Here is a 27479-nt window from a genome sequence, read left to right as displayed (position 1 = left end):
CACTCTGTTGGATTTGTGTAAGTTTCAGACATGTGTGAAATAGAGCTGCAAGAGTGTTGGCTAGACTGGAACCTTCTTATCCAGGCAAAGTGACATTCAATCGATGCCTGATCCCAAAAGTTCATATTTGGGGCTTGCCCAAGTATACTTCTAACTGGACTACTGCTAATGAACTTGTCCACTTGCAAATCACAAATCACTATACGTCATGAAGGTTTGGAAGTGCCGAACTCATTCTAGCTCCACTGCAAGTTAATGGAGCCACTGAGATGCATATAGGACATTAGAAATAATTTAATCAATTGGGACCAGCTTCCTAGGTGTTATCAAAATTTAATTAGCATATCTAGCAAGATCATATAACACTATCAATTTAAATCTTGATGCAGGATGAAGCATGGGCAGCCGGGGGAAGTGACATCTTGTTAAGAACAACAAATGGAGGGAAGACTTGGACACGTGATAAAGCTGCAGATAGCATTGCAGCACATCTATATTCTGTAAAGTAATGGTTCTTTGATCTAAACTTGGATGCTGCTCGGCATCCCTTCATGAATAATCCAATGGGTTTGATTTTAAACCTTTTCAACTTACCTTAGACATTGTCATCAAGTTTATGATACACAGACCGACACAGCACACTATTCTTGTATGCACCTTTCTGTGCAGATTTATCACCGATGACAGAGGTTTTGTACTAGGGAATGATGGTCTTGCTGCGATATCTTGCTTGATTCAATGAGCCCATAAGAGAATTCAGTTTTGTGAAGCTGTATGTATTAAATTTGCATTCTTATCTACAATAATCATGATATTCCTATAAGTCCAATTCTCACAGTAAGCTGTTCAGGTATCTGTATCTTTGCTGCAGCTGATTGTAACTTATTTTTACATGAGCTCTATAGACAGATAATATAAATCTGCAGCAAGAAAAAATTAGCAGAGTGAAAATAGTGCTGTTTTTCCAAGCTTCTGCAGACAGCATTTTATCTTCATGGGATGCAACTACTCGTACGATCCTGAAACCTGAGGCAATTTACCAGCAGAAGGAATTTTATGTTGCAAATTATTTAGATCTTGCACCAAACTTCACCACATTAGCCGAGGTCTTTCTAATGTTGACACTGTTCACCATGGCTTCATTAATGCCCTTGTGTTTCATGGCCTAAAAATTTTCATTGTTCTGGAAACCTGGGTACGGCAAAATGGGCACCGTGTAACAGCCGCCGAACATCTATGACACAAAACGTGGCCACAAGGAACGACAGCTATGTTGACCTCAGCATTCAGACAGACACGGCATGACCATGCTGTTTTAGCTGCATCAGCTTCTTTGATTGCTGCATCAGCCTTTTCCTGCAAGGGTCATATTAGGAGTAAACAAGCAGGTACAAAGAAATCAAGGGCTAAGCAATCTGCATGATTTCAAGCACTGCTTAATGGGATTGCAAGCAAGTTTTTATAAAGGGGAAAGGGAAAAAGCAGCAGCAGCACGTAGAAAGCAGAAGAGAGGTGGCATTCTGGTTAGAATGATCATGCAGAGCTTTCTCATTAAACATCACCAAGCTGTTCCAAAAAAAAAGAGAAGAAAAAATAATTGTTTATTTTGCAGATTATACGTTTATCAGGTTATACCACAACATAAACTGTCTCATTATGAGGATTCTTAGTGAACATGTTTCATCTCCATTTGTTCAGGTTCAACTTTATAAAGCTCCTGTTACCTCCTGGAGTTTCCAGGATTTCCTCCACAAGCTTATCAAAACTCTTAATGGCCCTTTTGTCCAAATCTAAGCTCTTCACATGATACCATCCCAAATAGTTATAACCACTCATTGCTCATCCGTATCTTTACGGTATACCACTAGATGTTTTCATCAGCTATATACGATGTAAATAGCCAAGTTTGGCTAGACCTTTGCACACAAACTGTGATGACTGATGATCACCTCTTTTTTAATAAATCGCAAATGTTTGCCAATGAATTAGGCTGCACCAAGCACAATTTTTCATAAAGAAAATGCAAAGTGCATAAACTGAGAAATGGAGCGTACACACGAACTAGCTTTATCAGAGCCAAAGCATGGCTGAACAGACTAGCGAACCACAAAACCACAACTAACTTGGCCCAACTATGTTATATGATTGCCTAAGAGAATCTTCCAGAAAATATACGACCGAACCAATTTTTCGTAGAAATATGCAACATGGCAAATTTTACTAAAATGTCCATGTCAATGGTATTCTAGAAGACCTATCGTCCAACTTCTCAGGCCCTTCTTTAAATATTGAGAACTCTATTATTTTGGTTATACATTTTTTTCTAAGAAAGAAAACCGGATGTGAGAAGATCAGCCAAAGTGTTCAAAGCCTCAAAACTAAAGCCCTAAATGATCAACCTCTCCTAGGCTAGTGGGCTCTAGCAAATGACCCAAGAATTACTTGCCATCAATCAGTATTATATCTATCAATCACCAAACAGTAATTGTCTTCATATGCCCCCGAACTTTCAGCATATTTTGGTGAACAAGCTAAAAGAAAGGCTTGAGATTGCTTTCTTCTCGTACATCCCAACTCCATAAGACAAACAACACTCATCTCTTCACAAATGACATCTTGCTTTTCTCCGCTCAATCACCTCAAAACAAACTTTTCACTCAAATCCAAGGTTTTTAGATCTATATATATCAGTTATCTCGGCGGATGGCGGATAAAAAAATATTCAGGCTCAAAACTCGACTCGAGATCGATCAAGCCTTAATATCCAAGCTTGAGTTCAACTTGATAAAAGAAAAAAAAGCAATACTCGAGATCTATTTGATTTGACTCGAATATCAATCGAGCCATACTCAAACTCGAATTTCAGCCTTGGTCATAATTGAAAATAAAATTAAAATAAAATAAAATATTATATTATATTTTAAAATAATAAATAAATAATATATTGTAAATAAAAATACTATATTAATAAAAATATTTATGCTTAACTAGGCTCACGAGCCTTCAATTCAAGTATTTTGCTACTCAAGCTCGATTTGAAAAACTATTCAAGCTAGTCGAGCTCGATTTGAAAAACTATTCAAGCTACTTGAGCTCACATAGTCGAATCGAGTCAAGCTTGCACCCGTGTCGAGCTCAAGCAGCTTGAGAGCTGTTTGGCTCATTTGGATCCCTAACCAAGACGAACCGAGATCGTTTATCTCGGCTAATATGGTATGTCGAAAAAATTTTGAGGGAATCGAGATTTTCCAAGATTTTAGCTAGTATTTTCAAACTAAGATATTGATGTCTCAACATGTGATATTTAAACTATATTTAAATATTGATTTCAATATTTCTTAAAATTATATTTAAAAAAGTACGAAAGTGATTGAAAAACGTCGCTGATATGATATCTTATTAGTTGATATCTCAGATTTTATTGGTTTATCTCGGCTAAGATAATAGGACCAAAATTTTTACATATATTGTATCAGGAGGTGCCCGACACTTAACACAAATAGAGACCTTAGTAACCTTGCTTAGATCCTTGACCTTTGTTTCCGCATAATATAAAACACAAATGCAGGAATTGGAATAATCTTCCATGGTTGACATAAATTACGATTATAAGATTTTTTTTTTTTTAATTAACTACTACTTTGCAACTTCCCACCATAATCTTGATAAGCAATAATTCCACTCATTTAAATTAATCCCCTAACCTGTGATTCCCCAGAACCCTCATGATTGCCCTTAATATTTTGTAAATCTTTGAAAATAATACTCCTGAAACTATCATCAGCCATTGCCAAATGATTTGAGAATCATTTCAAACAAATAATAGAAATAATTAATAGAACCAGCTTATCAATGGTAAAACATTCATTAGCAAGGAAATAAGAAACAAACCTGCTCAACCAAAAGGCCCACTTGAGATTCTTTAAGCTGTTCTTGCAGATCAAGAGTTGTTTGCAGTAGTGTCTGCTTCTCAGCGTCCATATTGATCCCGGCAGCTGAAAGCATGTCATGAACCGCTTGCACCAATTCTGTAGCAGATACTTTGCCATACTGGAGCTCTTTAGAGACCTGAAATTAGAAAGACCCTTTAGGTATTGATAAATAAATCAAAAATTGGCATTCTATGACACGTTATATAAAAACATGTAATCTAACCTCAATTGCAGCTTTCCCACGCCCAGCATCTTTGGATGCCTGGCCGTGCAACATCTTATTTTCAGGTAGGCCCTTACTGCTCCCAGGTAGGGATGACAAGGAAGATGCATCTGCCACTGAAACACTTCTAAACGAGAAAACTTGAGTAGAGAGTAGTACTTGGGTCTCTCCAGATGCTGTTTCCACAGGAAATCTGTAGAGTGTTTGACCAGCAGATGGCCTTACATCTTCTGGAACTCTGCCATACCTCAGTTTCTCCCCATCTCTTCCCGTCTTCCATGCAACTATTTCTCCTGTGTAAAATGGGCGTAATGGAAGGAACTGCACCTGAAGAGCATCCTGAGGCAACAATTCCTTCCCCACCAAAATTTTGGTCCTGCCTTCATGATTGATAACCCCAATTTCAGACCCTAGTTTGAGCACTTTGAGAACTGTCTTCTCTGAACCATCTGGGCAGGCAAACAGTGGCCCAATGGGCAATATTGCAGGTGCCCCCAACACCTGGCTCACAACATTGGCGACAACATCGTATATCGTCATAAAGCTTGGAGGATCTGCAACTAAAATACGAGTCCTTGATTTGTCCACAAAGTAAATAGTTCGATTCCTTGTACTACCTCCCCATTCTGGAATAGGATAACCCTTCACCACCCGTGTAATATCCAGAAGCTTTGGAAGTAGACAAAATCGAGTGTAAAGGGATTGAACAAATTTCAATCTCTCTGCCATGTGTTCCAGTGAACTTTGTATCTGCAACAAACTCAGACCTTCAAATGAGGGCAAGTGATTGGTTATGCTATTAATTAGAACACACACAGCATCCTGTAGTGACTTGCTTAAAAGCTTATCAATTATTTTATTCACCGGTACATTCCCTATCTGGTGCACAACCTGTAATTGGTGTTCTTCATCTAATTCCTGCAAGGGAGAATATCAATAAGTATAACGACACTGATGGTCATATTTCATGCAAGACCCGCAGAAAATAGAGAAGGATCACATAGCAAATACAGCATACCTCAACAACAATGTCAGAAAGTTTTTTGATTCCCAAGGCCATACATATAGCATCAGGAAGCTCAGGATGAGCAAATCTTAATCTGGAAGTATCTATATTACCAAGGAACTGGGCCCCATAGGGATCAACATATACACATGATCTTGCCAAAACAAGCCTGCAGCCATCATCCGGGACTATTGCATCAGTTATCCAGTCCGGTGCATCAGATATTGCAGTAGCCCCAGAACATATGAAATTCAATATTTCCATCACTGCCCGGAGTTCATTTGGATTGAGACGTTGATACCCACATGCCTTTTGGATACTCAGAAGAAAATCTCTTGCATAGGAAATAGTGAGAACCTCTTGTAGGCCAATTTCCTTGAGGATCCTAACAAATGGGAGGTATAGACTGGGGAGTTCAAATGCAAAAGGCGAGAGGTTAATTGTCAGATGAACAAAGAGAGACTTCACTGTAACCAAACGAGTGCCATTAGCAACCGGCACAAATGCCATTTTCTGCAGTTCTGCCATATCTGCCAAGAAAGGTACATCTGGGATGTAAAATTCAAGCATGGTCTAAATCCTATCTTCTGATTATTATTTTTTTGTTTGCAAATTTGTGTGGGTTGAAACATAGCTTGAATTAAGAGATATGCAACAAAGTCTTTTCTCACATCTCCATAGTTTAATGTCCAGTCTTTTCTCACATTTCCATTAGCTTAATGTCCCCATTCAAGGCAGATGAAAATGAAACTAACATAGATTAACTAGTTCAAGGATGGCTTCCAAAAACATGAAGATATAGACAAACAAAATCTGCTCATAATCCATAGCACATGACAATTAATAAGAAATGGTCTACAACTACATAATCAAAAATATACATAACATGCATTTACCGACCTGAAGAAGAAAGTGTTCCCCAAACCTTGTCCAGGTACTTCAGAATTTCTAGAAAAGCATATTCTACTGTAATCATGCCTGATGAAGTTGGCCAGTGTGCAAGGGTATCTTCGCCATTATCTCTTCCAACAACCTGTGGTCATTTTTCATAAAACCCCTAAATGTAAAACACTTAAAAGCAAATGATACATTGAATAAATTAACTCAAATGTATTCACTATTCTTACCTGCAAATGCTTCAAGACTGTAGAAAAGGCTGGAGGGCTCCTCAGGCGAAATGCTGCCCAAGAATATTCTGGAGGAACAACATTTTGTTTGGCAAGAATGGGAGCAGAACTCCAAGCCAGCGGCCAATCCTTCAACAAAATTGCTTCTCTATATGAAGAAAGGACCCTCTTTCCACCTTTCTTACCACCAACACTTGGAAAACCTTTTTCCGCAGGTACAAATGCAATCTTACCAAGCTTTTCACAGAAAGCATTGTCATAAAGAGTTGCAAAGTTTGTAAATATTGAATCCACAACAGATTCAGCTAAGGACCATATTTCAAAAGGAATTTCATTTTGTGTACTTGAAAATTCTTCCTCAAAATCATCAGGATCTTCTATATGTTCCATCGCTAGGCTTCCAAGTGTTTCTATTTTCTTTGCACATTCAACTATGACATCGTCTTGTGAGGATGTCCGAAGGCCTGTTTTCTTCAAAATGCGAAGCCAGCCATCCGTAGTAAACCTCTCACCAGGAAACTTGTCTCGTTCTCCAGAGAATACTGACATCAATAAAGAATCATACGGATCAAGAAGCTCCCTTGGCTTGAATAACTCAGTACAAAGTTCATTAGCATTATGTACAAAGTTAGTCTCTTTCAAGGTGCTCAATACAGTGGAGTCTAATTGCAGATTTTTCCAATTTGTATATAAATACAATAAAATTTCTTCCTGTTCTCCTGAAGTCTTTCTTTCAAACCTAGGTAAGGCAAATCTCACTAATACTTCTTGATCACTTAATTCACTGACTCCAAGAGCGTGATAAAATAGAATTGAATCAATAGAGTTAGAAAGACATCGTTCATCGCAAGGATGAAAGAATGAAGTTGGAGAAACAATACACAGATCAGGGCCAGACAACCTTGTGTAGGTACCCACAACTGTTTTATATATCGGAAGTTCTCTCAGCACTTCCAACTCCTCCCTTTTGTATACACACCCATTGGCTGATCTAAAATCCAAGGTAAAAAGAGTAAACAATCTATCACAATTTTCATTTGATAAATTCGGTGGCATGGAAAAATAGCCAGCATTTTTAGCTGCAAGTAATTTGGACGCAATCACTTGTCCAAGTGTTTGCCCAGCTGCAGGAAAAAAGTTACATGGTATGTCACAATCCAGGAAGGATATATCGTATAAGGGTATTTTAAACTGACTAAGCAGAGTAAATAACCATGGATATCTTGATTTTGTCAACTGAAATGCAGCATGATACAACTTTTTTAGATCAGATTCTGCAATATCATTGTCAAAAGTATTCAGCAACTCATCTGTTTCCCTATTCGAGTCTGCAACTCCACTGAGAAGAGTTGGATCGGTAATTGGCGGCACAAATACTAGATGATGCTCTTTTACACGACATAAGCCTGGACTATCAAGAAAAGCAGGAATCAAGGGCCAGTCAGCTACAAGTGAAAGTTCCCCATTTGAGGCTCTAAAAATCTTCCAGAACAATCGTATCCATTCAGGAGAAGGTCCATCACCTGGTAATTCTGCCATATTGTCCCATGAAACCCAAGGAGTCTTACTAGTGTCCATTACACGATTTACCCAACGCTCACTAAAGAGATGCCTCAGATGACTTGACAACAAGTGGGGAGAGAAATTTTTTAATTTTAAAAGACTATGAAAAGTCTGGTTAGAGAGAAAGGCAGCCAAGGAAGGTTTTTCTAAGCATTGTGGATGGATAAAGTTATCTGCTAGCGGACGCATAAGTAACTGTTGCTCCTTGCTCCCAATCCAAAGTTCAGTTGTCCCCAGCCTTGTAAGGCACTTTGTTGCAGATGGAAATGGCATGCCATAGAGATCAGCAACTATACATAGAAATGGCTCATCCATGTATATACTGCTACCTGCAGTCGCTCTATGAGCTAGAGGGCCTCCTGCCCTGCCAATGTCCTCAACAACCCCACGTCCGAAATCATATAAAGCCTTGCCAAAATATGTCATCAGATCAAGAGCATCACCACCGGAAGTCCCTGAGCTCTGTCTAAGAGCATGATGAGATATTGTCATGTTTGTGTTCGACGAAGAAGGTGCCATATTTGTAGACATATGGACATTTTCAACCTGCATATCATTAATTGCCACTGATCCAGGAATTCTGGTAAAATTTGATAACTTCTGTAGCTGAATATCAGAGACACAATATTCTAGAACCTCTATGTATGTTTCAATAGACCTAAGTGGAACAGAAGGAGAAGCTTTAAGAAGATTCCGGACCATCTTAGGTCTGATTTCTCTAACCTTGATTCCCACAGCTTGAATTTCCCTGACCAATTCCCATGGTACAGAGAAAACAGGATAAAGTTCCTTGATGAAACTATAAACACCAGATGGTGGCCATTTATCACCTTCACCACTGTCGGACTGAGACAGGAACATACCTTCATCAGCTTTGACAACATTTCCATGGTAAAGCTGCCAGACAGGAAGATCAACAAGACGAACATAGAAAGGCCTTATCACTTGTTCAATTAATAATTCCCAATCTGCTACGGGTGCTTTAATTGAACTAGAATGACGGACAGCAGCATCAAGCTCATTACAGGATGTTGACTGCTGCTTAGATCTTGGCCAAAAGGAGTAAAGTCTATCACCATAAGCTTGTATAACAGAACTCACAGCACGTGCAGAATTTGATTCAATAGTAGAATTCAAGGGGTCCTTCCTCAGCTTTTGAAATTCTAACACCATCTCAACATACGAATCACGAACGCAGAGCATCAATTCCTTGTTCCAAGCATCTATTAATTGATTTCTCGCATCATGTTGCAACTCTGGAAAAGTCATTTCAAGTGGACTGTTAAAAAGATACCGTCCACCATTGTGGCATACAAGGAAATATCCAAGAACAGTGACTGGCATATTAATAGTTCCAGAGAGGGGAAGAGGAGACAATATACAGCTGGATGTATGTGCACTTATAGGCTGTCCATTCTGTGAAATGTGAGCGGCAACTCCAGCAACAGGTGTCAAGTTATAAGCAAGGTACCGCCTGAAATGCAGTACTATGTTTGATGAGGATAATATCAAGCATTAAGAGAATATCAGGAGGAAAACATAATGTGAATTCTATTGGCAGTCTAGATATGTCCTTAACTCTCCATGGGGCAGTCTGCACTAGATTTGCATGAACATAATGGATGCAACACCAGATCAATACCACATTACTGCATCACCTGCTCTCATTATGGAGAAATTCATGATTCAGCATGAAGGCACTTATATAATGGGTCGGTCACATGCTTTAGAGAAAAAGATGAACTTTTTTCTTTCCTCCAAGTTGGAAAAATAATGTTAAATATTTGACTCAAGAAAATCATGATATGACCAAAAGATGCAAGTACTCAAAAGTATATCCTAACTAATCCATCTAAAACAGCTCCGAATCTGATTTTAGTTCCTAATGAAAAAAATGGTTGCTCCAACTAAAAGATGCAAACCACCAATAAGTATACAGTTGCCTAGCTCTTAAATCATCATATGACCACAAGATGAAAGCCAACCAAAAATTTATGCTAACTAAGCACATCTAAAAAAGCTCTAATTTTAATTCTTACTGAAAAAGGAAGTAACTAAAAAATAAAAGTCGTGTAATAGACAAGTCTTGCGCAACCAATGGCCAACATAACCATTTGCACTTTTAATTTTAGTAAATAATACAGCCTGCTAGAGAAAAACTTACGGTACAATATTCCAGGATTCGAAAAACTCATTTTTACAATTCCACACCCGCTAGAGAAAGTCATAGATATACTTAAATCCAAAATAAATTCCTCATTCAAGATAAAATAGCATATTCAAACTATATAATTCATAAATGCACCTAGGTATGTAAGGGGTATACCTATCAAGGGCCATATTTCGAGTCTGCCCAGATCCTAAACAAAGCACAACAAGCCATTTGTCAATCAGTCTGCTCCCACCCTGAATCACGTGAACATCTATAACATGCATTTTTATCACTGCACTTGAACTAGTAAACAATCTTGATAGTTGAAATTTCCTCCATTTCTTTTCTGAAAATGGATTCCTCAATATAGCAAATGATTGGTCAATAGAAACAGCATAATTCAAAGTTGGATGTAGATTCCCCTCTTCCCATGTCAATAATGACACCTGAAATGAAAAAAGAAAAGTTGTATATTGATTTCAAACGAGGATGGAAAAAAAAACAAAAAGAATGTAGGAGACACTTCAAGAGTAGGAGAAAAATAACCAATAACTTCCTCTATTGTTTAACAAATTGTTCAGAAATATAAAAGATAAGCAACCTTCCCCAATCAAACTACCATGTAGAAGAAAACAATTTAGAGTATAGAAAGACTTTCAGTTCTCATTTAATAAAGAATGAGCAGTCTCCCAAAACAATATGCCAAGCACAACAAAACATAAAGGAACAAATATAAATTGAATAAACCTTGCATTGATTAATAATACACATCTAGATAGGCAAAGTTTGTCTCTTAATAAATAATGCACCAATTAAAATATAACCCTCCACTCCTCCCAAATGTGCCACATTATCAAACTCCAAAATTATTATGTCCATTTATTATTACCAAATTCAAGGAACATGTAGGTTGAGATTTCCAAATTATCATGTTGTGTATGGCGGGCCCAACATGAAGAAGAAAGAAGAAAGAAGAAGAAGAAGAAGAAGAAGGAATATCAAAAATAGCTAACCTTTCTTTTCCTGAAACATTCTTCTACATGCTTGAAATCATACTTTCAGTTTATTAAAAATCACAAAATTACTCAACAACCACCTTAATTGAACCAGGACTACAAATAAAAGTGCCTTTGAACACTCTGCACATGATTATGAAATGGACAACCAGCAAACTGAGTAAAACTGCCTTGACCTTCAGTCTATATTATATTAAAAAAGATGATATTTCTGAATTTCAAAAAAAATAGTCTGACAAATTTTATGCCCCAATGCTGTTAGCTTCTTCCTAATAAACTTTGTCAAATGCATCTTCTAGAGAGTGTGTTTTGGTATGCATTAGGAAAAGCGAACTTTTCCCTATGTAATATCCATAACCTCTGACTCTCCCACGGTTAGATTGTGTAGATCACATACTCAATATGAACATGTCTGTTTCCCATATAATTCAATGAGTTGATAATAAAAAATTCAATTATAGTACCATGCTCTTCCACATCTACCTTAATTTAGGTATTGTACATAAAGCACAGATCTTAGTCAATTCTACAGCACAGTAAAAGTTATTAAATCACCAGGCATTTGTTGGGTATGCACCTGCAAGATTGACCTTAAGAATAGCAGTGTTGAAGATGCATTCTGCATAAATCGGTCGAAGATCTGGTTTACTCTCTTACAAGCAGTTTCAAGTTCCGCCGTGCATTTTGATGACAAAGGCATGCGTATAACTGTCGAATTAGATGAGGATGATGAAATATCCTGAGTAACAAGCATTGGACTAAATTGATCACGAAATCTCTCAGTCAAGTCAGTGCCTGGAAAACAAAAATTAACTTGAGTAGGATCATTTCTAGCAAGTGATGAACACCATAAATTACAAACTCTAGCAACTCAGAACCTAATGAATTAAGGAAACATATGAATTTTTTAAGGCTACATAGATTTCAACTTAAAAAAAAAAAAACAAGACTGCATTTTGTTATCAGCTATCTTCTTGCTACAAGCTCTGGTTTGAAATACGGGTGCTCTGTGCATGTTTTTTATTATAACATTGGAGACTTGTAAAAGATAATTGGAATTTTGCAGCATGTCATATATTTCAGATAATTCTAGTCAACAGTAAACATAGATAATTAACACTAGTAAGTTTAGGAGACCATGTGGAAACAGCAGTTCCTACTGATTATCAGGGGAACGCAGACCATAACACTTACATGCATGTTAAGTTTCACAATGATAGTTCTCCAAGTATCTACTTGTAGCAATGTGTATAGGTATAAGTACGCGAAGGGGCCATTCAGTTGCAATTGCAGAAAGGGGCCTCGTTTGGTTGTTTATAATTGAAAACCACAGCTGCAATTATAATTGTTTGTTGTTTGACGTGGAAAGAGATATGATTGCCCTATACTTGAGCTGCTAAGGTTACCCCTGAGAGACATGAATTGTTCACAACTTCACATTTTGGAATACAATATAATATCTATCACATTATTTTTATAATTATAATAGAAAAACAATGTTGCTATTATATTATCATTGTATTAGTATAAGAATAATTACTATAGTAATTATATAAATATAAAACAATTTGATATTATAACATCTAGACATATTATTTATCATATGCATTATAATTAACTAATAATTATTATATATCGTTTATTATAGGTAATTATAACTATTATAAATATTATATACAGGCTATAGTATTATCATAACATTATAACAATGGAATCATTATGTTATTTTCTAATATTGTTATAATATTGTAATAATAGTAATACCATAGTATTATAATATTTTAAAAATATCAAATATAATATATTTTAATACTATTGTAATTATAATGTAATATTATTATAATAATTTTATATTATGATAACATAGTATTGCTATAATTTTATTATAATAATTATATGAATATAGAATAATAATATATTATAATGTAATATAATATAATGAAATAATATATTATAAAGATATTATGAGATAAACTAGGACCAGATCAAGTAGATTTACACTCAGATCCAGTTAGGTCATGATTGGATGATAGGCGTCTAACACCAATAATCTGAACTATAGGATGTGATATAGTATCTCTAAATTATTTACACATAAAAAATCGTATGATTTGGAAATCCTAGCCTATGCATCAAATGGTCAAAAAGCATGTATTGTTTCAATTTAAATTGTCTAATTTTGCCCACTTGATGTAAGAGGCTCGAGATCTCCAAATAACATAATTTTTAGTAAGCAACTTAGAGGTAATAGATCATATCCAATAGCTTGGATCATCAATGTTGGACCACTAGCATCCAGTCGAATTTGAGCGAAAATGCACTTGACCAGATCCTAGTCCACGTCTTAATATTATTATAGTATAATAGTAGTATAATATGATATTACTATTATATTTATATGATATTTTATTTAAAGAACTATATTGATCTAGTAATAGTATTATAATATTATAGTATTAATGTAGTAACAATATTACAGTAATAATACTTTACTTAGAAGGATACCATGGAGAAGGAGATGGGCGAACAGTCAAAATGATTCAGATAACTCTTTTTTTGGTAACTAAAGATACCTCTTTCAAAGGGCTTTCTCGACTACAGGACCTTGTAGTTAGAATTGTGACCTTTGTTGCGGTTGAACTACAACCTCCAGTTGCAACTGCAAGCATCCAAACACTTGTTTTGGTTGCCTGCACTTCAATTGCAGCAAACAGCAACTACAAGCTCCCAAATGCAGGCAACCAAACAACTCCATGATGCTATTATATCCAAATGGACCATAAATAGTAACTAGTTTCAGCTGATTTTCACCTGCCACCTCCACAAGCCTTCTCATCCATATTCACCAATATTCAGAACTTTAAGATATACACAGTCGTCATGTAGTTTTATATTTACTTAAAAATGAATATTTTGTCATCATTGCATAAATGGCTTTCAATCATTCCAAACATGGATGAAGGATTGGCAAGCTCAGTTGGTAAGATTACCAAAAAATAAATTTAGGGCATCCATGAGTACAATGGACAGATGATATTGTCATATTGATGAGGTGGACAAAAAAAATCACATGGACCCACAGACTAATATACCAAAAACAAGACCAGGAGAGTGCCAACAGGAATGCATGAATGTGCTAATTATATGTGATGATGAATATCCATGAAACACTCAATTGAATTAATGTATGAGAAACCTCAACTTAGTTATAGATGATCACATTCCTAATTTCTAAAGCAGCTGCAAAGTTAATGTCTAACATCACTAGAAGCCATCAGCATGAGGGACAAAGATTTTTTTTTCCCTCTGTATCTCAAAAGCTTGTCATTATCAGAAACTGAGCTCATAAATTTTGGATCGCATTTGCTTTTTCCTCCTTTTCCTCAGCCCAAAGAGATCTGACCAATCTTTACAGTTTCAACTTAATATACTTCGGCAATCTATAGATCCAAAACATGTTAAAAAAATACCAGGTTCAAGTCGAAATGACTATCCATTTTCAGTCTAATGCAGGAAATGCAATTTCATACATACATTATTGAAAAAGAGGTGTTTCATCTCATTCCTCCAGAGATGTGAGAGAACAAAAATTAGAGGCTAAAAGCCATCGAATAGCTGTGTGAAAAGTGGCAAAATAGTCAAGTTTTCAGCAAATAATATTGAAGTTCTATTAGTAAATCAATCCATCATTTATTTTAGTTATTGGGATTTCAATGCACCTGAAATCCATTGAAATTAATTAATCGACAATTTAGAAATGTGGGGCCCAAGAGGATAGGACAAACTGCACCTGTCAGAGAAAATAACTTTGCAGAGGAACCAGTATTTGAAGGTGCAGCAAGAGCCAAACCAAGAGGATCGAAAATGTAGAAATAACCACCAGAAACAATGGTCAGGAGATCACACACAAAGTAGCTGCTAACCAGTCCTAACCCATAATTAATAGCATTGCCCCGAATCTTCCATGGAGGAGGAAGCTGCAGACCACATATTTCTTCCCTGCTCAAAGTAGTTCCTTCCAACACAACTGTCAAAGCAGACCCTTGAAAGTGACCTACACATTGCAGTTTGAAAGAAAATAATAACAGTAAATATCAAATTCCAGTAAATATCAACTTTCAGAAATACTGAACAGCACACACAGGAAGATATATGAATATCATAGAAGTTTAAGTTCAATCATCCATCAACACATGTCAAACATGTTAAAAGTAGTAGAACAATTACCTAGATTTTGTTGGAGCAAAGATTGACGAGGATGTTCCCGTTTATCATATATCAGGCGGAGCTTCTTTGCATTGCATAAATCAGCCAACTCTAGAAGGTCAAACAGTAAAAAATCACTATCTCTGTAAAAAGCTAGCAGCTCACATATTCTCGCGTAATCCATGCATGGCAAATCCTTCATCATCTCATCATCAACTAAAGACAAACTACGAAGAGATTGTACTCCCAGCCTGTTTGCTAGATCATCACTAATACTTGAGTGTACAAAATGTTTTGTAGTGGGATTATTATTCGTCATCCATGGTGCATCATTGTAGACAAGATTTGAAGCATGCATCAGAACCCCTGAAGAATCAGGAATCAGTAGCGAGTTCAGTGATACATCAGGTCCCTGTTTGTCGGCATAACAGTCGGCAAAAGCTTCCAAGACACGATGAACAAAATTTAACTGCTCAGATGATAGTGGCTCTCCTTTCAAGTCACATTGTAAGCATTGCAGGACATGCAGATAATCCATAGCATCAAAGGTTAATTTCACACCCAATTCTGAAAGCAGAGCTCTGAATTCTGAGAGTTCAGATGGAACGACATACAGATAAGGATGATATTTCACTGGCGAGTCAAATGCAAGTGCCTTAGTAGACACAAAATTGTCGCCTATATATACCCATGGAACACCATCAAGATCTTCTTTTACAACTTTGAAATCATTTGTACCAATAAATTTTTGCAACTTTGAATATATTGATGGGATTTCCCTTCCCAGAACAGAATCAATAGGTGGTTCCTGTTCAACTTGCAACTTAAGCTTGTTATAGAGCTTTGAAAGCTCAATTAATTGAGTGGATAGAACTCTTATGTTTGGCAGATCCATCCAACCAAGTTTCTGTTGGAGGTAGTCTGAGCAGCAATCACCATCAAGAATTCGCATTTTCGATGATACAATCCACATCTGAGATTTAGGCCTTGTAACGTTTGGAGGTGCTATACAATCACCAGATTTGGACCATGGAAGTTCTTTATGTGGTGCAGTAACATAGACAGGACACCAAGCAATGACTTTAATCTGTGACCAAAATTCATCTTCTGATTGATCATGATCAAAGTTGGAAAGAAAAGAGAATACCTCCTGGTCACATTCTTCATGAGTCTTTGATTGTGGATCTCCATCATGAGAACCACCATCAATGGATGACATTATGTTATCAACTCCATGGTTTACTTCTTCAATATTAGCATTTGAAAGCTTAAACCCTAGTGCATTCAAATAAACTAGTAACCTTTTACCATAAATTAGTGCATTTATGCTTCCTGAATCATGCAACATCGAAACTGACCTAGCGCTGTCAAGTAAAGCAGTAAAACTCAAGGTTTTTCTAAGTCCCAGACTTGCTAGTGACTCAAGAATGGCAGCATCTTGAAACTTCTCAGAAGGAAAGAAAACCTCTTTATGCAGTAAATTATGCAAGCTAGGTACACGAGGATCATAAAGCCTAGAGAAAACAAATTAGTTTAGAAAAAATGAAAGCAATTCAAAATTTGGAATCTAGATTAACATACTTCTATAATTAATATGAAAATATACATGCTATAATGTAAACAATGCTTATCATGCAAGTTTTAGATTTGTGTATGTCACTATCAACAGAGTAAAATCGAGCAGAATATAAATTGTGATTGTTTGCATAAGAACCAAGCATCAAAATGCTAATGCACAATCTTTCCTGACACAGATAACATCCTACAGGCATATTGGAAGAGCACATTTAATGCAATAAACATATGCAAGCTAAGCAAAGAAATTACATGCTTTGGTGTTTAGTGCTGAGATTATAAAAATTCATGAATATGCATCTCATATGGTCCTAAATTGTTCTAAATAGTTAGAAGATGTATTTTATAAGTCTATCAGCATAACATTAATATTCGTATCAAATCATTGCCCAGACATAGTTCAGAGAAAACTCTGCAGCATCATACACTTCAAGGCATATTTTCCATAACCTATAGGATCATGGTACAATTTAACAATGCTGCAAACTTACTAGAACTTACAGATTTTACCATAGTAAATTAAAAGGAAGTTCGATGGCAAGGTTTCGCATAAAATACAAGGATTACAACAGTGATATTGAAAGCATAACTCACAAGAAATAGAAGTAAGAAATTTGGATTTATATAAAATGAGATCATCAAAACATTAAAATTAAAACCATGAAAAAGCAACTCCTTGTGATGCAAATGTAAGGGATGCAAGCCAACTTTTCTTTTACAGAGTATGCACATGATCTTTGAAATAAGCAAATGTGCCTGTGTGAACAATGTGCATTCCCTTGTTTGATTATTTTGGATTCAACTCAAAACATCAGAAAAACTAGTTCCACATTGAATAGGAAAGCAGATGTTATCTAAAACCAAATAATGTTTCAAAAGTTGAAAATCATTCGCATGGTATGACCCGCCGGGGATGGCAAAGACTTGGACATGAGCATACCTGGAAGGATGACGCCAGGACCCATTGGCCGCTAAAACAAAATGGGTTTCAGATAGTGCAGTTTTAAAAGCAGTATCCACTTCATTCAGAAACTTCACATCAAGAAGGATTGAAGAAAGAATGCTCGGTTGTGAAAGAAATTCTGGCATACGTTCCAGCACATGTTCCTTGTAAAATTCAGCTTTCGTAGGTTCCTTAATACCTATATAGCAACTTAGAATGCTTTTCTCTTTTTCAGATTCAGTCCAGATAAAATTTTCATTCAACAGATCCTCATGTATGCCCTCTGATTTAAGCCATTTTGTAGGATTAACCAAGCTTGTAAGCTCTCTACTCTTGTAAGATTCAAATATGGGAAGAAGCTTTATCATGTCTATTTGCGACGAAGTCATCTGATTTCCAGAAAACCACTTAGACTGGAAAATAAAACTCCGAAGTTCATGCAACTCTCCTACTGAGGCATTCACAAACAACCCCTTGACATTCTGTGGCTGACTTGCAACTGCGTGCACAGCATTCAAAACACCACATGCTGTTGCATCCTGAACGAAGTTCTTCAATTGGGGATGATCTACTGGTAAATCAGACCACAAAAGGAAACATCCTATTTTCCGCAATAGCATATACATGTTTTCACTCCAGCCATCATCTCTAATTACATTTGAATTTTCAACAAGTTTCATAAGGCAGCCATTCCCAACTGGCAGTATAGGCCACTTGGTAAACATTGAAAGATCCATGCAGGATTCTTTCAAATAACTCCACAGCAACCCGATCCACTCCATACTTGGCTGGCCTTGGTGCCCTGGAGTCCAAGACACCTGCTTAGCATGCTGCCATTCAGTTGGCAGAAGCCTAGGGAACAGTTCGACAAGGGAATAATATGTGAATACATACAAGTTTGACTGCCCAGAATGAGCTATATCATGTAGTTTTGAGAAAATTCCATCTGGGATACAGCAATCTATAAGAAGATGTGGAACTGAATTCTTAAGAAGATCAAATTCCTTTTGAGACACAATGAATATTCTCTCACCCTCCCCTCGCTTGTTGAATGTCGTGAATGATCCATTTGCCAAAGGAACCAAGGGCAATCCCTGCAATTTATCAGAAATGGCAACTCCCTTCAGGTCATTTAAGCAGTACTCTAATGTCAATATCACTGCCTCCTTGTTTTTAAACCCACGCTTACGTCGAATCAACAAAGTCCTCAGTAACTGAGGATTCAAAAAATGCAGTGATGGGCATGCCTCCATAAACCTATCCACAATTTGCTTGGACACCAAGACCATAGGCAGACCAGCTTCAGATAATGCTTCTGCAAGCTCAACTGCTTTTGGAAATGTGAAATCAGGGAAAATAGCTCGTCTTGTTGAGATCCACTGCCCCCCTCTAGCTTTTGTGTACAAGACAGGGAGTCCAAGGTCAGCAATTGATTTATAAAGTTTCTGCACCAATGAAGCCCATGGTTCGACTCCTATAGTAGTCGGCCAAAATGAATAAAACAAATCACATAAACCAATCTGTTCTGCAAGGACAGCAAGCAGGTGACCATAAGCGGGAGCAATGACATCTTCAAGGAGGCAGGTATTCCACTCAGATCGTACTCTTCCACCCCCAGCCATGTCATTTCCAAACCAGATATCTCTTCGATTTGAAGATAACTCGAAATATGCATTAACATGCACCGGAAGACCGGTATTAATTGGTAGAGGCAGGAAGCAGAAGGCTCGGCCCTCAATTTTTTTCCTATCCTGCATGGCTTCAGCAAGAGGCTGATTTTCAAGTGCTGCAAAACCATTAAATTCTCCTTCAGAAATTAGAGCATTGCTTAACTCCTTTACATCCTTTAGATTGGCTGAGTGCAAGTATGCAGCAACACATGCCCAAGGGATAAAATTACGTGATCTATTACGCAATGTTATGGATTTGTTTTTAGCATGCCCCCCACCTATACACTCACTAATTATCCAAAAATGTGACATGTAACCAAAAGGACTTTGCTCCACAACTGCAACTTTCTGACAATCCCATGGCAGATCTCTATCTACAGTCTTATCTAATTTGTGCAAGAATTGATCCCTATCCGTTCCACTTCGCCTGTTTCCATGCATAAAGTTCAGCATAGAATGAAGTGGATGTGGTTCCTTTACAAGCCTGCTAATATTGTGCCTAGAAACATGGTGGATAAGTTGCATCTCATGACCAGTTCCATCTTTGACAAATAAGGTGATCTTTTTGACATTACGAAGGAAAAGCAATGTCTCAGAAACAACTTCAGAAAACGAAGAGAAAAGCAATTCTACATCTTCAGGTGCATACTTTTCTTTCTTTATTTGGCTTCTGGAAGCAGCAGTTTCACCCCTGAGAGGAAAACGAAATAGAGTACCTGGAAATGATTGCTGTAAATCACATCCAAAGTGTAAGAATGGAGTGAATTGATCAGGAAATTGCTCCAAGATCCGTCTTCCAACAAATCTTATCCTCAGTCCTGGGTGAGTTGGAGATATCCCAGGGAGATAACATGCATGAGGATCAAAAATCACAATGTTTTCCCCAGAAACAAAACCAGGGATATCTGTGAAGTGATAAACACAATTGAAACCAAGCCCAAACCTCCCAATTGCAAAAGGCTTTTCAAGTTTGCTGTCTTGACCAATACGTGAGATTGCATAAAGATCTTGCGGGCTAAAAACTGAGTCGTTAAAACAGTAAAGAGCAGGCCCCTGCCATTCAGCCATTTCAGGAGAAAGAATGGATGAAGTCCCATACTGAGTTTTATCCAAGAGGAAAACCACCTCAGAAGCTTGTGCATCTTCTGCATTTTGCACAAGCTCAAAGAGAATTCCTGGTCCATCTGCATACATTTCAACAATGTGTTTGAGCCTGGTTGTCAAGGCCTCGTGCTGTCCAAAGGCTTCAGCAACCCCAGACAAACTCAAGTTCACTGAATCGGAACTCTCAGCAAGCAACAGGCCACGAAGAGAGCGGACACCGAGTTTTTCTGCTACATCATTTGAAATGTTGCCATGAACAAAATTATGAACATTTCTCATTGAATTCAGAGCAACGTTAGATGTATCACCAAATGCACTCTCTCCAACATCCAACAACCATGGAGCATCATTAAAAACTAGATCGCTTGATGGAAGCAGTCTAGACGACACATCTGGTAAGTAAATCTGGACCTGTAAATCCTGAAACTGAGTTTCAGCCAGATGCTGCACAACCAATGCAGTCATTCTGAGCTCTTCCACATCAAGCGGAGTGCTACCTTTTCTCATAGCCATTCGATAAAGAATATTAGTATAATCTGTCGGATTTAAAAATTCTTTTATGCCAAGCTCCAAAAACAATTCCCTAAAGACTGCCAGATCAACAGGAATAACACGTATATAAGGAACCAGATGAAGATGACCATTCAGAACTACTTCATTAACAGTTGCAAATCCATCTCCCACCCAAATCCACCGACACCCCTCTAGAACAGCTTTAACAATATCCATCTCATCTGAACCAATCAAATTAGTTAGCAGAGAGTATACCTTTGGCATCGCTAGGGCTAATTCTTGTCGAAGTGCCTGATCCGTCACAATCTCATTGTTTTTGCCAAGTTCAAGTAGTTGAGCAGCAATTACACTACCACTAGGAGGAGAAGACCAACCCAAGCTAAATGACAAGGCTGATGAAGAGCATTCACCATCAAGTATGCGAGTGCTAGCAGATACAAGCCACATATCCACCTGTAACCTGACTAGCTTCGGGGGAGCAACCATAGATGAAACTGAAGGCCATGGCAAAGCTGGATGGGGTGCAGTAACCAGAACGGGGCACCAGCATATCATTCGTAGGTCACTCCAGAATTTTTCAAGATCAGCTTCAATAGGCATATCACGAGGCCTGAGTGCTGTAGCAACTTTTGAGAACATCCCATTGACCCTACTTTGACTGTCATTTGGCATATTGTGCAACCATTTTACAGGATTGACTTCAAGGTATGATAAAAGCACCTTACCCCGTGAATAGGCTTTCAACTGATCCTTATGCATCAATGATTCAACTTGGCGAGCGCTTTGTATAATAGTGTCAGTCGACACTGATGTTCTAAGGCCTAGAAGCAGCAACATGTCCAGAACACCTGGTTCTTGGAATAAGCCAGATGGAAAACAATCTGATTCTTCCAAAAGAGCAAGAAGTTCATCCACCCGAGGATCATAAAGAGATTGAGGACTCTTTAAGCTCCCATGGATGGTTGGAACAAATGTCAACCTTTTCAAAAGTTCTTTAAAAGAGGAATCTTCCAAGCACAGTTGTGGTAGATCTTGCAGAATGGATAGCATGACTGCATCACGAACTTCTGGTTCCAGCTCAACTACTCTGTCTATCACATTCTGCCTGTAGAAAGTTGTCTTTCTCATACGTTCAATTCCATAATATCTCAATAAAATATCTTCTTCATTCTGAGATGTGCAGAGAATAAATTCACCACCCAATAAGTTCTCAAGTATACCAACAGGTGGTAAGTACTTTTTAAAACATTCCAAGTCAGAAAATTGTGAGGTATGGGTATGCCCTCCAGCATGCACTCGGAAAATGGGCAACTTTTTGCAGTTTTTTATGTCTAGATCAGATAGAGAGCCTCCATGATACCACTTTGGATCCAGAAGAAAGTGGCGGAGCTCATTTTTCTCATCAACAGCAAAATCTTGAAAAAGCAACTGCAATTGATTATCATTTGACGAAACAGCCTCAAAAATTGAGCTCAGAACACCGGCAGCATTACCATCATAAACATAAAGAGATAACTGCTGATGTTCAATTCCATACTTTACATCTAGTATCTTACAACCGACCTTGGTCAGAAGCTCTCTCATCATGCAAGATAAGAATTCTGCATTAATCAACTTTGAGAATTTCGAAGATTTGTGAAGGTGCCCTGTTGTAGATGGCAATATTGGCCACTCTCTGAATATTGACAAATCATAGGACTGATCTTGAAGATACTGCCAGAAAAGCACAAACCAAGCTGCTGTGGGAAATGTAGCACCTGAATCTGGATTCCATAGGACTCTGTTTTCATATTTCCACTCAGTGGGAAAAAAACTAGGGAAGAACTGAAGGAAAGTCTGACCATTGATGTATGAGATATTTGCACCTGAGACCTTGGCAATCTCAGAAAGCCTACAATACAAGTCAGCAGGAATATTTTGGTCAATTATTTTGTCAGGAACTACGCTCAGCAGCTTGTATTCTAGTTCATTGCAGACATAACAAGAAATTCCCTGTGAGGCCTCTGTAATGACTCCAAACTGACCATTTGCTAATGGAAGCAAAGGAAGACCATTTGCATGGTTACCAACATCAGCATCCACTAGATCGCTGACAGAATACTCTAATAAAACCAACTTGAAAGATCTACTTAACATAACCAAGGTTTTGCATTCCTTGAGAAAATGTCGCACTGTTATAGGACTCACAACTCTCAGGTGAAAATTTGCGTAATATTTGAACAACGTATCGACTAGTATACTAGGAAGATGAACAATAGGCATTCCTAACAAAACAAGAGCCTTGCCAAGATCATTGCTTTTAGAGAACTCCTCATCATGAACAAATGCTTCGGCTGGTGGTATCCACCTTTGACCTTCAAAATCTGAATACAAGACTGGAGATGAATAGATAACTTTGTAGATCCGTTCAACTAAAATATGCCAAGGCTCTTCAAATGCTCCACTTGGCCATAAAGAATAGTACCTTTTGGTGGGTCCCAAGAGCTTTCGTAAACCAAGCAATAACTCATTAAAAGCTGGAGCCACCACATCTTCCAACAAAAGCCTGTTCCAGTCAGACCGAAGTTTCCCACCCCTGTCCATATCAGCTCCATACCATATGCTACGTCTGTTGGAGGAGACTTCAAAGTAACCATTCACTTGCACAGGCAATCCCGTTCTTACTGGCAGTGGAAGAAAACAGAATGCCTGGCCTTGTTTAAGAACATTATCCTGTAATTTTCAATTCACAAGAAAGCCGTTATAAGCTCTGATTTTATAGAACTAAGACTCCTTGAGGAAAGGGCACATTAAACGTTATGTTAAGAGCAGGGTATTTAAATATTTTGAGTATCACAAGCATAAGGTTTTGCATTTATTGACATTTGACAAGCTTGAATACATAAAAATTAGGGTGTTTGAAGTTTGAGTATCATAAGCAATAGGCTTTGCATTGATTGAAATTTGACACACTTGAAAACATAAAAATTATAAGGATGGGAGATTGAATGCAAATGCAGGTTTTCAGGTATTGAAAAATAAAAAAGGACAAAGAACATGAATCAGAGTTCTTCAAAAATACATTACAGCATCTCATTTAGTGTCTCATATGCACTGTAATGGTACATGATTACAAAACCAAACACCCACCTGCATATTACAAGCAGGGCATTCTTTTTGGGTGAAATTATGACTGTGAGACTAAACCATTTTCTATGTGGTAGATAACATATGAAAATGATGAATCATTCAGAAGGCATGGCATTCAGGGAAGAGCATCCCACTTCTTTTTCATACCCAAATCCAAATAAAATTTGATGACTTTCACTTCAGTGTCAGAACATGACAGCAAATGATGTTCATGTAGAATTTCCTCCTCTTTAAGTGGTTATGATTCATCAAACCATTCAATAATAAACATTTTTTATGAAATATAGTCAACATACTTGTGCCCATCCATGATAAAGCTGTTTTCATAAATAAAAGGAGCTGAAGAAAAGCATCTGCAGCCATCTTTAATGAACTCATGGAGTCAAAGAACATGACAAAGATGGACAGATTGGTAATAAATAGTTCAAGTTATGGCGCAAACAAACAGCCTTTATATATCAGCATGCATGACTATCTGCTTCAGCTTATATCAAGATGGAAATGCAAGATATAGGGTTACTTCCATAAAAAGGTGAAAGCTTAGTCAAACCTAGTCACTATAGTTGCAAGTAGCTCTAAGTTCATATAAGATTGAAATCAAATAACTATAATTTATTGAACTGGACCCACAAGTATGTTCTACCAAAATACCAACACTATAAGATTTATGTGCCAACTAATAGAAAGCATGTGGAGAAGAATATTACCTCAGGCAAGCCATCGGATATACACGCTGCAACAGATGCCCAAGGCAGCAAATGAAGCTCATAGTCATTGGCAGCGGTGGCTGCAAATGAGCCAATTTTGCTCGATGCTGATGCCATCGCCTGTACTATGAAAAATGAATCAATCCGCTTTCCTGAATTTGCCCCAGAGAAAGTCTCACTCAAAAAATCCAATGAGAAGGAGTCAGTCTGCCAATTAGAAGATTTAGCTGTACTAGAAAACCTCGCAAGTGCCTGGCGATGCCATGCTGTATTTTCATTCGGCAACCTGACAGAGCAAGAATATATTTTTTGTGGCTCCCTTGCACCAGTTTCCCACACATACATCTCAACCGAGATAATGCTTTTAAGAAAAAGCATAGTGAAAACTGCTTCTTTATATAGTTGCGAAAACATGGAAGAGATGTCATCTTCTGAGTATGCTTGCCTTGACAGCCTGCTAATAGCTGCCTGATCTGCATTCCTCAAAGGGAAACGAAATAAAGTCCCAGGGAAAGGCCCTTTCATGTCACATCCAAAAGCACAATATGGCATAAACTGATCTTTATATAGCAATATTGCTGAAGAATTAACATATTCAAGTCGCTTCCCAGGATTTGCAGCTGAAACATTTGGCAGGTATGCACCTTGGGGATCAAATAGGACAACATATTTGTCGCTCACAAAAGATGGCAAGTCGGTTAGATGGTACACTGAGTTAAAGCCCACCCTATTTGAAAATAAATAAATAGACATCAAGCCATGATCAATACAACCATAAACATAGCGAATGAAGATATATTTCAAATTCCCAGGAAACAAGAAGTAGAGACCAATAGCGAGCATAATATATCTAAAAAAAAAAAGCTAATTAAAAGATGTTGCAGAAAACACAAAGTCAAAAGAGCCAAACATATTTTCCAAGACAAAAGTGAGTCTAGCTACTGGTAATCGAATTAATTTTCCACAATTATAGCGTTCAGCTATAAGATGATGGAGAAAGAAAGGGAGGGGAAGTGGGGAGCTATAGAGACAAGAAGGAACAAATGGCTCTTGCAAAAATTTATTCTTTAAAGAATTCAAGAGAAAACATTCCTCGAGATTTTTGAAGGACCTAAAAATGATGAATCACTTACAAAAGCTAAAAGCTGAACTCATTCTACCCAAGCAACTAAAGAAGGCATGTCAGGTTCATTATTCTTGGGAAGGTTCCTTGAACTATTTCTCATAATTGTGGATCAATGGCTAAAGTTCTTCCCAGCTATTGTAGATTGTGATGCAAGAAAATTAGTACTAAGAATATATGCAAGAGATCAATCACGTCTGATAAAACTGGCACTAGCATAAATCGAACAAGAACAAAAGGTTATAACTACAAGTACCCACTAAAGAAATTCCCTAATGAGTAACCTGCAAATAATCTCCATTGACCCTAAAGTGAGAGTGGTAGATAAGGAGTGGCCTGCGACAAGGACAAGAAAAGAACCACCTCTCAGATTAATAAACTTGAAAGCCCCACATTGCTGATTTCTGATACTTGCACATACCTATTCATTACTAAGAGCCTGTTTGGCATCGTTGTTGTGTTTGTGTTTTTGTTCCTCTAAAAATTGATGAAATGCCACATGGAGATTGACATGGAAGACAGCATTTGCACAAAACTTATGCAATTTCTTGCTTTTATTTTCACTCTTTTTCCGTAAGTGATAAATATTCGTTACCAAAACCTCTAAAGGTTTTACCAACAGTTCCAGAAAACAGAAGGGTTTCATCATTCATGTTGTTCAATTTAGCTCATTTTTCTTCTTGGATTTTTGAAAACAAAAACAGAAGAGGAAAGAAAAAATAAATTTAGCCCTAAATATCTTATATCGGTCACTAGATTATGCCACAAACCGCTAAAGAACGACGAAACTGACCAAAGATTCTAAATTCCGCAAGCACTTATGGTTAGTTTCCTAAAGGGCAGTATGGCACGCAATGCTATCAGAAAAGAAGCGTTTTCCCATGCGTCAAAGCTATAAATAAAAGGGAAAGGGGTTAAAGATTAGGGTTGTAAGTTGTAACCCAAAACGGCCAGTCTTCCATGCCTGGCTCTGCTTCTTGCTGTCCCCGATCCGGGAGATGCTGGCGAAGTCGTCCTCGGTGAACATGGCGTCATTGTAGGCAAGAAGCGCCGGACCCTGACACTGGGCGAGCTTACCGGAGAGGAGGGAGCCAGCGCCATGGGTGCGGCGGTCGAGGCAGAGGCAGATACGGGTGGCGCCGGCGTCGTCGGCGTTCTGGATCAGCTCCTTGAGGACGGTGGTTCCCTCGGGGTAGTTCACCAGGACCTCCCGGATCCGCCGCGTGAGGTCAACCCGCTGCCCGAAATCCTCCAGCAGCGAGAGGTCCGCGTCGCCTGATGGATCCATCTCGCCGGTCGCAAGACGGGAAAAATCGCTAGATTCCAGAGAGAAACGCCATGGGCGAATCGCAACCCTAGAACTCGAGGGATTTGGGTTTGGTGGAGGCCGAGGGCCAGGACGAGGTCGCCGCGTCTCGAAGGCAAGGAAGAAAGGACCAAAGAACTCGCCTTCGTTTTGGGTCCTGGTTGTAATTTCCACGGGAAGGAAG

The 27479-nt window shown here is 37.9% G+C and overlaps 1 protein-coding gene across 1 annotated transcript; it reads right to left on the bottom strand.

The window, feature by feature from the left end:
• Window positions 1–760: 760 nt before the first annotated feature.
• Window positions 761–27479, bottom strand: LOC103716924 (Zinc finger, C3HC4 type (RING finger) family protein). The gene is made up of 13 exons (XM_008805130.5): window positions 26931–27479; window positions 24867–25593; window positions 17741–23742; window positions 15247–16739; window positions 14810–15073; window positions 11597–11814; window positions 10178–10449; window positions 6289–9325; window positions 6062–6194; window positions 5174–5691; window positions 4156–5073; window positions 3892–4068; window positions 761–1356 (listed from the first exon to the last, which is right to left on the bottom strand). The coding sequence occupies exons 1-13, from the start codon at window positions 27275–27277 to the stop codon at window positions 1159–1161; spliced, it is 14304 nt and encodes a 4767-aa protein (XP_008803352.2). The 5' UTR covers window positions 27278–27479; the 3' UTR covers window positions 761–1158.

Source organism: Phoenix dactylifera, chromosome 16 (genome assembly GCF_051530095.1).
Source record: "Phoenix dactylifera cultivar Ajwa chromosome 16, Ajwa_hap1_PhDact_Kaust_v1.1, whole genome shotgun sequence".
Lineage (NCBI taxonomy): Eukaryota > Viridiplantae > Streptophyta > Magnoliopsida > Arecales > Arecaceae > Phoenix > Phoenix dactylifera.
This window is presented reverse-complemented; position numbering and strand designations above follow the sequence as displayed.